This window comes from Pollachius pollachius, assembly GCF_949987615.1.
Source record: "Pollachius pollachius genome assembly, chromosome: 1".
NCBI lineage: Eukaryota > Metazoa > Chordata > Actinopteri > Gadiformes > Gadidae > Pollachius > Pollachius pollachius.
Window position 1 is genome coordinate 9,569,147 of NC_136934.1, and position 13,534 is coordinate 9,582,680.

General features: G+C 40.7%; 3 protein-coding genes across 3 annotated transcripts in view; 2 read left to right on the plus strand and 1 right to left on the minus strand.

Moving 5' to 3' along the window:
• The first annotated feature begins 364 nt into the window (after positions 1-364).
• Positions 365-5,421, plus strand: wdr31 (WD repeat domain 31). The gene is made up of 10 exons (XM_079739843.1): positions 365-595; positions 1,086-1,145; positions 1,273-1,405; positions 1,558-1,632; positions 1,805-1,949; positions 2,238-2,338; positions 2,527-2,594; positions 2,938-3,079; positions 3,280-3,442; positions 3,889-5,421. Exons 2-10 carry the CDS (start codon positions 1,099-1,101, stop codon positions 4,074-4,076), a joined length of 1,062 nt encoding a protein of 353 aa, XP_079595969.1. The 5' UTR covers positions 365-595; positions 1,086-1,098; the 3' UTR covers positions 4,077-5,421.
• Positions 5,422-6,239: 818 nt separating this feature from the next.
• On the minus strand, positions 6,240-9,760 carry bri3bp (bri3 binding protein). The gene is made up of 3 exons (XM_079729808.1): positions 9,443-9,760; positions 8,877-8,979; positions 6,240-8,513 (listed from the first exon to the last, which is right to left on the minus strand). Exons 1-3 carry the CDS (start codon positions 9,623-9,625, stop codon positions 8,092-8,094), a joined length of 708 nt encoding a protein of 235 aa, XP_079585934.1. The 5' UTR covers positions 9,626-9,760; the 3' UTR covers positions 6,240-8,091.
• Positions 9,761-10,565: 805 nt separating this feature from the next.
• Positions 10,566-13,534, plus strand: part of stpg2 (sperm-tail PG-rich repeat containing 2) — a gene marked incomplete at both ends in the record, with an annotated part of 49,682 nt that continues 46,713 nt past the window's right edge. The window contains 3 exons of the mRNA XM_079736370.1: positions 10,566-10,671; positions 10,762-10,871; positions 11,384-11,551. Coding sequence (XP_079592496.1) covers positions 10,566-10,671; positions 10,762-10,871; positions 11,384-11,551 — 384 coding nt within the window. The remainder of the gene's footprint in view (positions 10,672-10,761; positions 10,872-11,383; positions 11,552-13,534) is intronic.

Below are 13,534 nucleotides of genomic sequence, written 5' to 3' on the forward strand. Positions count from 1 at the left end.
CAGAGTGATAGAGAAAATTCTCTCTCTGGCTCTGGGAAGTATAATAGAAAGTGGGGTACAATCATGGACCTATAAAGAAACACAGCTGGTACAATGCTACCAATTGTCCATACTTCAGATACTGTAACCATAGCATACAGTGTAGTCAAGAATGCATGAAATATAAAAAAGGCTTCCTAGTTAGGGCTGCCTAGTACCACCTTCCTATAAAGGCAGTATGACTCAACCCACAGGCTGCGCAATCAATCCTGGAAAAGTTGGTAACTTTTACTTTGAAGGATCCATCTCCTGGCTAGATTTCCTGTTAGTTACCATGTGATCCAAGACCACGCCCTGGTTGCGATGGAAGCGTCGCTATGCCACCGCCCCGCAGGACAAGTCGCGTTACTCTCTAACCATTTGCTTTACGACAATTAGTGTTGTATGAATGTGTCATCATGTTATCGGACATGAACACGTGTTTCGTTTCCTTCAAGTTTCTTTGCTACTTTTTTGTTGCGCTCCCTGGGCATGAGAGACCAAAGCGAGATTAATTAGCATGCAAGCTAGCCAATTGTAGCTTCCCTGCAACTACATCTAACGTTACTTGTGACTGGTAAGAACCTGCCTTATAATGTCCGTCATGAACTGTACCTCCTCCCCCTTTCTAACATTAAACGAAAACCTATTTTCTCTTGTGTTTGCGTGAGTGTGTTTATCTGGCGCAATGCATGGATGTTTAGCAGGCATTTTTCCTAGAGGGTGTTTGTGTGACTAATTGCATGTGACAGTAAGGATGCTGCTCTAATTGGATTTCAGTCTTCCCTTTCCTGTCATTTGTCTGGCGAGTTTGCGCGTGTGTGTGGCTGCACGCAGTTTGGTTTAATCTGCCCGTGCACGGCGGCTGCGGGCCAGACCCTTATGCAAGCTGTGGCAGTAACATATTTTGGGGAATTTAGCAGACATTGCTACGCATATTTGATATTAGAGTAAAGCAATTGATCACTAACCCAAATGACTAACGTCTAATTTTGACGTATCATTTTCGTGCGAATTTATACTCAAGATGATTCACTCAGGGTTGCACTCTGCCTGTGTTTTACTAGTCGGGTTGCTGACATGGGGAAACTACAGAGCAAGTTCAGAAAGAGGTCACAACTGTACAGGTAAGTAAACAATGATAGTCTTACTTGAATAGGCGTTATGTTTATGTTGACTTAAACCGGTACTTATAGAGGTGTGTGTGTGTGTGTGTGTGTGTGTGTGTGTGGGTGGGATTGTTTTCTTGTGCAGGGCATCTCAGAGGGGTGCTGCAGATAACTCGTCTGACAGTCAAGTCTTGCAATATGAACTTGCTCATCAGGGATCCATCAATACTGTCACAAATCTCAGCCCAGATCTGTGTGTATCTGGAGGGAGTGACCAGGTAACACAATAAAATGACTAGCTACTACAAAATAACGGCACCTGTTCCTCACCCAGATGTGAAGTAGTTTCATCAGTACGTAGATGTCTGGCAGTGTGTTTATATGTGTGTGCAATGCACAATGATGTGCATGACCTGTTCACTCCCTTCAGGCAGTGGTTGTGTACGACTGGAAACAAGGACGGATGTGTCAGTCGTTCCAGGGTCACACCCGAGAGGTTACCAAGGTAACAATACTATATCAGTACTTGTGTGCACCTGTCAACACATTTTGTATGTTTGTCGTTTCATTTGAATACATTGATTGTATTAATACTCATTGCTGTTTAGCATCTGAATTTTTCTCCTTGCGCCTCTTTTCTCTCTTTCCATCCTTTCCTTGTCGCCTCTGTGCTCCAGGTTCAGTGTTATGCGGGTAGCACATGGATCTTCAGTGCCTCCCGGGATAAGAGTGTGTTAATGTGGGATCTGGACCAAGGGGACGAACCCATTCAGGAGTTCTGTGGTCATGAACTGGTGGTCAATGGACTTGCTGTCAGCCCTGGTACAGCGCGCACACACACACTCACTCACTCACTCACACTCTCTCTCTCTCTCACTCACTCACTCACTCACTCACTCACTCACTCACTCACTCACTCACTCACTCACTCACTCACTCACTCACTCACTCACTCACTCACTCACTCACTCACTCACTCACACACACACACACACACACACAGATAATTAATGCAAACTTGTGTGACCTTTCCCCCAGAGATAACTAGGGTCCAAATCTGTAATGAACAGCTTACTGACCCTTACCTGTGTGGTGTGTATCTCCGTGCAGAAGGGAGGAAGCTGTGCAGTGGTTCCCGTGACAACTGGATGTGTCTGTGGGACATTGAATCTGGCCAATGTGAACAAAGGCTCAACATCTCCAGAAATCTGGTGAGAAATTAATTTGTTTTGAAATAGAAACATGCTTAAAACAATATAAAAGCAAATCCTATTGGTGTTGAGTACTAGTAATATATTGTATCATTATAATCTTAAATGCTTAAATGCTTGGCAGTATAATTCTACCATTTCTGTTACTTGTTGTTGTGACACTGTATCTTTCTGTTGTTTGTTAACAGGTGACTCATGTGTGTTGGGTACCAGGAAGCTCGTCATTAGTCCAGAGTTCAGAGGACAAAACTATCAGGTACCGTAAGAGTCAATTACTACTTCACTTTATCGGTATGATTTTCAAGTAACTCATCCCTATATACAGCCTCGGAGGACATTACAAGCCCAAATGAGAAACATTACACTTAAATCCTAGGCACTCAAAGGGCCAGTGGGAAAAGAAAGATGTGTCACATGACTGATATCAAGGTGTATATGGATGATTGCATAGGTATGCACATATATTATGATTTGAGGGCCTACAGGATGATGAGTTAGAGGAGTTATAGTGGATCTTTGTTTTTTTGTAGGCCTGTACACATCAATATTATCAGTGAATGGGTTGAGTTGTAAATGTGCGCATGTATCGATGAATGCAGGGTTTGGGACAGCCGTTCCTGGCAGGTGACCAACACATTTCCAGCCAAACAATACATCCAGACCCACTGTGACGTTTGTCCCAACGGAAACTACCTGGTGTCCAGCAGCAATGGCTTCGGGGGCCAAGGGTGCGAGGCTACGGTAAGAGCACACATTCTAGCAACGAATCTAGCACATTGAAAGCACCTATGAGGAATACATGACGGATACGGCAAGAAAAAAACACATTTACATATAAATTCATATAAAAGTGTTCTGTGAAATCTCCACAGTGATTCTGTCTGTCATGCAGGATGAATAATATTGATCCATTGTTATGAACGTGTGTGCCGTCATTCTAGCTGTGGGATCTACGTCAGCCTGGTTGTAAGGTGGTGGAATACAGGGGGCACATCCAGACCACCGCCTGCTGTGTGTTTCTGCCTACTGGTCCCTCTGGCATATCCCGGGTGGCCACCTCCTCCCATGACGGCTCCCTCAAAATCTGGGATCAGAACACTGCCGGTAAATAGCCACCCATAGAAGCGTGAAGCCAAGTGTTTCCAGACATGGGGATTTGGACCCAAAGCTTTGGGTCGCCTGACAATGCATATGTGGTCGTGTGAGAGTGGTGATTAACATGCTATGTTCTTTTTATTAAGATATTTTAAAATAGTACTGTATGTGCAAACAGGCTTGCCTTATGATTGATACTTTTACAAGACCTCCAGATAAACTCTGGAGAATCAGTGTTTGGTTAAGAACACATTGAAGATTGCGAGAATTATATCTGGACAATGTCTGGCTTACAGTGCTTGTGTGAAAGGCCTATTAGTGTATAAAAGTAGATCATTAGCACAAAATATAAAAAGTTGGGGTTGCATGAATTGGGAGATCTAAAAGTGGTCCTGGGCCCATAAAGGGCTGGCTTTAACATTTTCCATATCTCTCTGTTCCTGTTCCCCCTCCAGCCTGCATGGGAACATTGACACTGGACGGCGCCGGTCCCCTGGTGTCTCTGGCTCCCAGCGACCCCAGCAGCCTACTGTGTGCCAGCTTCAACGCTGGAATCCACTTGATTCAGGTGGACGAGGTTTCGGGTCAGGGTTCTGGCCCTGTTGGTTCGGCATTGGACATAAAAGTAGTCGCTCGCTTTTAGTACAAACTCGCACCACCTGGTAGAATGATTTTTAATGTTGATTGTTTTTTTTATTTGTCTTTGAAGGATTTTTCATGAAAGAAGTTTAAATTACTGATGGAGTTGTGACAATTTGGCAGGTTGGTGAGTAGGAAATCTAATGCTTTGAACATGACGTCCATTTTGTTTTGCTCCATTGTTTATTCAAAGCCGTTATTCTCTTGCTGCCAATTTTAAGATTTGGTTTGGCCAATTCGGTTTCTTAATGTGAACTATAGGGGAAGTTGTAATTTGCAACTTCAGGATTTGAGTGACAAGTACAAGGGAGTCGCCAATCAATATTATTTATGGTCGTAATGTCATGTTTGATGACTTGGACTTAGTTATGTTATCACAAAATCGAATATAAGCTAACACGCTAGGAAATGAAAAGCCTGTAGCCCCAACTGCCATTTCATCACAGATGTGAAATCAGTAGTTTCATCAGCACATATTTTCCATAGATTTACAAAGGTTAGAATATGGGTTTGTGGTGAATCTCAGAAATATTCTTCTTGTTAATGTTAATGTTTAATGAAGAAGAAAAATATATGTCAGTAATTTGAAGGTTAATGTATTCAAATCATTAACCTTCAGAGAGGAGGGACCTCGATGGAGCAATATCCATTTGCTACACAGGTTTAGTGGTTAACTGATTAGAGAGGGAAGGATATCCGTTTGTTACATGTTTTGTATATTGCTTGGTCGAATAAGTTGTAGAAAAACATCAACACTGTCTGTGTTGGTTTCCTCTTTTTATTCTTGCTCCAGGGACCAATAACTGATAGCTCACGTGAAGGAAAAATCTGAAATTGCATTTTTGTAGTAGGAGGCACTGGAGCAGACCAGATGCTGGCCGATGATAACTGGCATCCTCTCCTAGTCTAATGACTGGCATAGTTATCGTACACATTGTGTAGACTAACAGAAAGCACTCTACTTATTAGTCGTAGTAAAGTATGCAACTCTCTGAACTTGGATTCTGTGTGCCGAGAACTGTGCAAGCACTACTAGCCATCTGAATGTGCTTCTATGTGCTGTTGGTAGAACAATCTCAACTTCTTCACAAATGTTCTAAGTTACAATGTACTCCTAATGTGCATTAGGGGTACATTGTAACTCCTATGAGTGATGTATTTGTGGATGCGTGTGGACACAATTTTTGACTGTGTCAGAGGGCATCAATTAGCACTGTGTGTACTTAACTTTTTAGGGTTAGGGTCGTAATGTTTTAAACTAGGCAATGTGCAATGATAATCAAGAGAACTATATTAACAAGCAGGATGTAATCCTAGTTAGTTGTATTTATGTATAGAGTCTACTTGTAAAATAAGACTATTTTTCTATAATATCTTGCTCAGGAAATGTCTTGTGTAAATCAGCATTTGATACAAAAAAATAAACGTTTTTATGATTTTTAAAACTTATTTCCTCAATGTACTGGTGTTTTATCTGATTCTCATTTCCTTACATGATTTGAATATGGGCTTTGCCCTAAACAATGCGTTTAACTTGAACAAAATAAAAACAAGGAACTTAGTGGTGATAAAGTTTAATTCATTCACATCGGGACCTCATTTGCACTGTAAGACAACTTTTTTCCCAAAATGTTACTCAATTACAGATTCAGACACAAACTCATAAAGTAGACAGCAGGGAGACCCGTAAGGTGCTCCTGTCAATAATTTATAGAGGAAATTCTGAATTTTGGAGGAATGAACACGACACTCAGCAAATAACTTAACCATGCATACACTCAAAAAGCTAACAACATGAGAGAACATGAAAACCCAAACAACGGCCAGAAAATAAACCGCTTCATTGAAATGAAGACTTAGTTCAGAAAAACAAAACGGCTTACACGATTTTTTTGCGGATTAACAGGATTCTTGAGTTTTTACACCCAGCTTATTATGTTGCAGTCTCTGCCACACATAATTAAAAATGTACTTTTGATTGGAAGCACCCTTTTTTGGAATATCCAATTCCTTTGTTATTTAATTCTAGGCCCCGTTTCATTATCCCCACTTGAGCCACTCTGCGTGGCTACCATGGTTTGATGTTCTTAAGAGAAGGTGTTCCAATAAGCTGAAGCGCTGATATACTGGGCCATATTGGTCTGGACACCAAATTTGGTCTGGACACCAATATGGTCTTGGTGTCCAGACCACATTGGTCTGGACATATTAGAGACTAATAGCATACTGCATTCATTAAACCGATTTGACTTTCATATCACAGACATTCTCTGGCTTCAGCATCTCATGCTGGAAAATAAATCTGAATATTAAACATGTTCTACAATAAAAATTGACAAGAATATATATTACATATCTGAATAACACAGCGCTAGGGTCAGGCAAGTATTTCAATCTTTGCCGACAACACCATCAACACAAGTTAAGGAAATAGATATTGTAAAAGATAGTTATTTAAAATAGTGCAATGGGAAGTCAGGGTTAATAGAGATCATTACAAAGAACACGAGAGGTGGTATGCAAGAAGAATCAAAACACGGCAACTACACATTATCGTGTGCGTCTCAATTGGAACAACAAAAAAAAATATTCCGTAAAAAATACAGTACTGTGAAGAATGAAGGCCAAAACAATACAAAATTAAATAAAAGGCAGATGTGATGAACCAAAACGAAAAAGGTTTTGGTAGTCGTTTTCCACAAAAATGTCACGCAGGTTATTTAAACAGTTTTACGGAAAAAATATTAGAAAAAGAATAGGCTGTTTTGTTTCACAATTTTAAAGCTAATCCATTTAACTAACATTCAAGTCAAGGAATGATATAATGAGAATGAGATGTGTTCACGATCACAATGTTTCTGGAAAAAAAATGACAACTAAATTCCACGTACAATATCTGACCACCTGATTACAGTATGAAATTCCAATGGATATCACTGACTCAATAATATCAATCCATCTGGTAGTTATTTATAACCCATCAGCTTTAACTATTAGGTCAACTCAAAAGGTAGTAGAAAGACATTTGGACAGCAATAAAAAGGCCATGCTAGTTTTTCAGGACACAGAGTATGTTGAAAAATGCGTCGGTATGCAATGGTAACACCATGAGCACTATCCCTTAGTACATGTGAAGCCTAGTCAGCTCTCCCATTCTTCCTACTCGACACATCGTTTCCCCCTCAACCGCTGTATATTAAGGATATTAAATCCAGATGACATTTGTATCCAATTGTATTTTAGTATTTAATATTATGCTTATGTCCCTGAGATAGCGTTGCCTTGTGTCATTTCCATTCGTTTGTCTTATCCAGTGCATGTCCCAAGTTCAAACAGTGACAACACCCATATCCCAACAATGCACCCAATTACATGTGTAACCTGCGTGATAACTTGTACAAAATACCAGTAAATGCAGTAAGAAAAAGGGGTTCCTGATACCTGCTGTTATGGAAACTAATGTCACAATATTCTGTGGCATTAACAGTTACAACGGAACTGAGAGGGTAAATAAAATGGAATTGTCCGACATGAGAGCTCGATGGGAATGGTAAGAAAGATGGTTGGGTAACCACACACACACACTTTCCAAAAGGGAAAGTCAAAGTTGATAAAAACATTCAGGACCTAGGGGATATTCACAATAATTTAAAAAGAAACCAACTTCATATAATATGTTGTCGTTATTACAAACCTGGATCTATTCCAAGTGTCATGATGCATACCAGATTGAGAGTTTTTTCTGAAGCAAAACTGTTATTAATACCTTGTACTGCAGATGGACCTAACCTTAGAAACATTGCAGTCAAAATACTCGATGTAAATAGAGTGACAGGTGTAAATAAACTAAAAGCTATACCTATTATTTTGTGACATTTGCCTAAACTATAGTTCGCCATCGTTTTAAATGGAGATTACACCGAAACTCGAGAACAGAAGTGTCAACACCAAGTTATTGCCGTCAAATGTGCCCATGGGAACTCCTAACCTATCACCCCCAGAACCCCCGCGCCCGCCCTCTACTTCTCCGCTGATCGGTCCATGCTGTCCATGACGCGACACAGCCTGATGTTGAGCAGCCTGACCTGGGTGTCCAGCTGGTCGATCTTCTCCTCCAGGGAGCCGGCCCCGCCGCCGCGGCGCCAGAAGGCGCCCACGGGCCCCGTCATGAAGTACACCGCCATGATGATCAACAGCGGCAGCACGGCGCGCTCCGGGTCCCCCTCGAACTTCTGCAGGATGTAGAGGCAGGCCATGGCAAAGAGGAACACACGCACCGCCCAGAAGAAGCGGCCGAACACCGAGTGGAGCAGGTAGTAGAGGCCGCTCAGGAAGAGGGACAGGCACCAGTAGGCCAGCAGCACGGCGGCCAGAAGCAGCAGGGCGCGGGCCGGGAAGTTGGTCAGCGAGGTGGGGCTGAAGTACTGGCTCATGTTGGAGGCTGGGAAAGGCAAGGCAAGTAAAGGTTAGTCATGGAGCGGCCTTTCAAATAGACATTTAAGAAAGAGACACTGTTCACTGTGAAGGGCACTTTTAAATCTATATCAAACACTAAAACACACTACACGGTCTGTTAAAAACATTCTCACAGCAGGAATTCTATATTTAGGATTCCTTTTTTTTTTATATAGCCCTAACCAATCGTTCATCTACCCTATGGCAGATGGTACACTGAGAAGGTAGGTTGATAAGGAATGTAATGGCTAATCAACATCACACCTTGTGGTATATTAGAGATCCTTTAAAAAAGAACAATAATTTACTAAATGAATAATTATGCATAAGAAGTTTAACATAAACGTACAATCGATGCCCATGACATCCAGCAGATCTGTCCAAATCTTCCAGATAGAGTCGACAAAGCCGTCAACTCCATGGACAAAACGTTCGGTTGTCTTGGAGAAAAACTGAAAGAAATATGCATGTAATTAAGTAAATGCAATTTTCAGTACTAGGTTGTGGGAGACAGTTTTTTCAATTAGTGATGTGGCAAAAATGAGGTAGAGCTATTGGGGACGGTTAGTGAACAAACATGTCACAATTTCGCCATTATGGGATGTTTTGGACAACAAAATATAACTGCTGCCGTCATGGCCAATGGGCTTGCGCCGTGTGTAAACTACGTCATAAAGCCGAGTTTCTGTGTTTTAGGTAATAAAACCAATAAAATATGTACGTTTTATTTTTAATTCAAATAGTTAAAAGTTGTTTTATCGTTGGTTGAGCGGGATGTCAAGCTTAACCTCAAAATGGCAACCGTAGATGAGTGTCCACTGACCTACTCCCATTCAGTAACTGAAAACCACCCTCACTGCTTACTTATAATCGGTCATATGGTTTTGATTATTGTTTAATGCACATTTCACTAACCTTGTACAATCCTCGAATATTTTCTTCGCCGAATACATTGCTGAGGGTCTGGTAGATACCGTTCGCAGCCCGGCGGAAGCTGTTCTGGTTGCTGGAATCTTTCCTGTTCCTTGCAGCCTCCGCCACACAGAACAAAGACACCAACACACACGACAGCACGGTCACGATCTTTAACCCCTTCATATTACAGAGTAGTCAACGACTAATGGAGTAAGGATTTCGTGTAATTGATTCGAAATAAATGAATGGAAAGCAGGTGGCACAATGACACCGAGGAAGAAGATGACAGCAGGAAACTAGATGTGATGCTAGCGACAGGGTCTTCTTCGAGGGATACGGTTGCTCCGCAAGTCCCCCTATTGGCATGGCGTCGCTTCAGAATTTATTTTCAACTTCAACCTCATGATTTTTATTCTTCAGCTTCATATATCAACACCCTCGTTTTAAATTAGGTCACAAAAGATAATCTTTCAAACAACATGGGTCTTTATTAGCCTTGGAACTTACCCCCCCCCCCCCCCCCCCCCCGCTCCCATTATATCACTGTAATCACTTTAAATCATCACGTTTACTAAATTATTAAGTAAGTTCGTATGCATTACTGTAAAATAAGTCGTTTCATATATTCAAAAAATGCACATTATTTGTTTAGTTTTCAAGCATGATTTTAAAATAAATCATTACATTAAAATGTAGTCGTAATGCTATGTCTATTTATCATAGAGGGACTATTCTCTTTCGCCAGGTGGCGGTATTGAGCCATTTAAACAACTCATAACTTCTAAACCTGTTTGGGACATTGGGGATCCCCAAATGTTATTCATCATTTAGTCTTTCTAGACAATCATCAACAAACCAGAAACATACAATTATTAAATAATTGGTCATGGGTTCATTGTTTTATTTCCACGTGTGCAGTGGTACAATGTTATATACACGCCGCGCGTTAGTACGCACATTATGCAGCGTGTCCAAGCAACGACGCTCACAAAGTAACATAGCGCCCAGTGTGAGAGAGAGACAGTGGACGAATGTATACGATAGAGATCAGAAAAAAAAGAAGACAGTCGTTTTAGCGATGCATTAATCCATTAATCAATTAGCTCGAAGCCTAGTAATCAACATGTATGGACGTGCTCAAAGAGTAACGTTCTCCACCGTGGGCAGTACACCTGCCGAAGTCGGACCAGGGTCATACGACGTTATCCCAAACAAGCATGCTAAATCAGGTATTATTTGCTGTTTCGTTGGATACAAATGTATTTAAAGTTGTTATATAATGTTGTAAGAATCCACATGACTATTACAATTGTCCCCAGATTGCTTTGCCCCATTCCTCTCCCTGGCCGACAGAGGTTCCGCGTTCAGCATGTCCAGTGAGTGCATGTTCTTTCCTGGACCTGGACAGTATGACTGCTCACAGTTTAAGGTAGGCCATCACTTCACACTTGTACGTCTCTAGCGTCATGAAAATGGATAATTCCATTGTATTAGTAGTTTGAAACAGTTTCACGGTTCACAGTTGAGTAATGCTCCTTAAGAACATTCCTTAACATGTCGTCAGTTTCTAAATATCAGCAAATTTCACATATTACAGAGCAATACAGACGGACGTAAAATAAGTTTTAAAATATTATTCAATACCATATTCCAATATTTATGATGTGGTAAATGGTATTGAAAAAACCTGCCCTTTAAAAAAATATTAATAAACAATAAGTTGGATGCTCCTTCTATTCAATACCATGAGTGCATTCAATATTTGCATGACACTAAACAATGCAAGGCAAGCCAAGAGGGCTTTACATAAGGCAGGAAACACATTTTAGAAGACATTCAGGACATTTCATTAACATTTTTAAGAAAATAGTGACCAATGTAAAATAAAAAACACTGTCTCGTGAGCATCCCTCTCATCTGGCGTCTTTCCTTTCCCTGCAGTCCAAGATCCAAGGTGGTCAGACTCTTCAGAACCGCACCAGGCGCTTTCAGGAGCAGCTTTCGGAGGGCCCGGGCCCCGGGGCCTACAATGTACTGCCAGCCTCGGGGAACCTGCTAAGAACCAAGTCAGCCAAAGACAGGCTGGCTAGGAGGGGCCTTAATAGTTTGGTATGCAATATTAAGTAACGCTAATAGAAGCTGATTGCTAACCATCACAGGAAGGAGGGATCCCTCTTCTGTTCCTTTTGAAAAGTTTGGGGAGTTCCCAAAAACAAAATACTAGAGGGGACTTGACTGAAGCTAATGCTAATGCAAGTAAAAATACAACCGCAAGCGGTGATTAACGGGGTCCGAGCAAAATTAAGTCAAGAACACACTAATGCAAGATGTATTAATATGACAAAAAATTATGAAGGAAAGATGTTGATGAAGATGTTCCACTTAATGCAATCCTGTGCCTCGGCTTTCAGGTAAGCTGCAAAGCAATGGCCGAATGTCATGTTCAGCTTGCTATAATCGGGATTCGAACTCTCAACCTAAGGATCGCCTGTTCAAGGCATTATCGCATTGAGCCACTGATAAACCTGAACTGCAGCCTCATTCACATGTTCAACATGTCTATTGATAATCATACAACATCCAGAAACCTCCAAGCACACATTTCTCAAGTGAATTAAGGGCTTTCTTAAAAGCATATACCTGAAAAATCTTGGAATTCTGGGGAAATTAAACCTTTGTATTGAAGAACACTAATGGAAGAAATATAAATATGAGTTAATTATAAAGGAAAAATGGTTAACGAAGAAGTTCCCCTAATGCCATACTGTGTCTTGGCAGTCAGATTCTTGGAAACTAATAAGCCGGAATGTTGATTACCTGATGAATTTCAGGTGCTGTTCAATGGTGTGTTTCTTAAATGAGTGGCAATGACAAAATGTCATGTTCAGCTTGTTCATAATGCTCTTATCAGGATTCAAACTCTCAACCTAAGGCTCACCAGTACAAGTCATTATCCTGTTGAGCCACTGACGTTCCTGGACTGGATGAAGCCTAGTTCACATAGTGAAAAATGTCGATTGATAAGCACACATTTCACAAGAGAATTAAGGGCTTTCTTAAAATAGTACAGATCTGAAAATTTGCACTGTTAATGGTATCCACCTAATGATAGCCGTATGGTAGTTATACAATAACAAAATGGTAATATAGGCAAAATGGGTTGAGACTGTGGACGTTTGGCTTTTCTATGAAATTGTGAGAAAAATAAACATTTTTAGAGCAGAAGACCAGGGTGAAAAGGATGCATCTGATTTTAGAGATTAATATGATGAAAGAATTTTGAGTCCAGGTCAATCTAGTAAGGAGAAATAAGGCAAGTTCATATTTTTTTTTAAATAGCGCCACCTTTGGGTGCAGTACCACAATTTGGGTTTATTAGTAGTGGGGGGTATTGGTATCCACCTAATAATAGTCCGATGTTTTTTATACAATAACAAAATGGTCATATAAGAAAAATGGGCTAACGGCTCCAACTTTATTGGCCAATATTTTTTTAATGGAAGTAAATAAAACAAATTCTGTTAGATGATTTTTGTGAGGCTTGGTCTAAAAATTTTATGTGGTGATTTTGGTGAATTTTTGATTATCTTTGTAGCCTGAGAATCTTTTTATCATGTTTGGTTTTAATATGAAATTGTGGGAAAAGTAAACAAACAGGCTTTTATAGATGCATCTGATTCTAGAGATTAATATTATGAAATAATTTTGAGTCCAGGTCAATATGGTGACGAGAAATATGCCTAATTCATGATTTTTTTTAAATCTGGGTTTATGGGTAGAGGGGGTTATTGGTAACCATACTTGAAAATTTCAAGAGTTTTCGACTTATGGTATTGGCTGCAGTATGACTTTTACAGAATTTGAGGGGGGAAAAAAACGTTACAGAAACAAAAGGGGACCAAGCAGCTTCGCTGCTCGGACCCCTAACAAGGCAGAGTGCAGGGCAGTGAAGGAAGGGGTCTATATTAAGTGGTTTGGCAAAAGTTCTGTTGGCGGTTTTCAGCTCCTTTTCGCTGGCTGACTAGAATGAGTCACACAGGGCAGTGGCAAAGGGACTGATGACCTCTTATATCAAATTAACATGTAGAACTC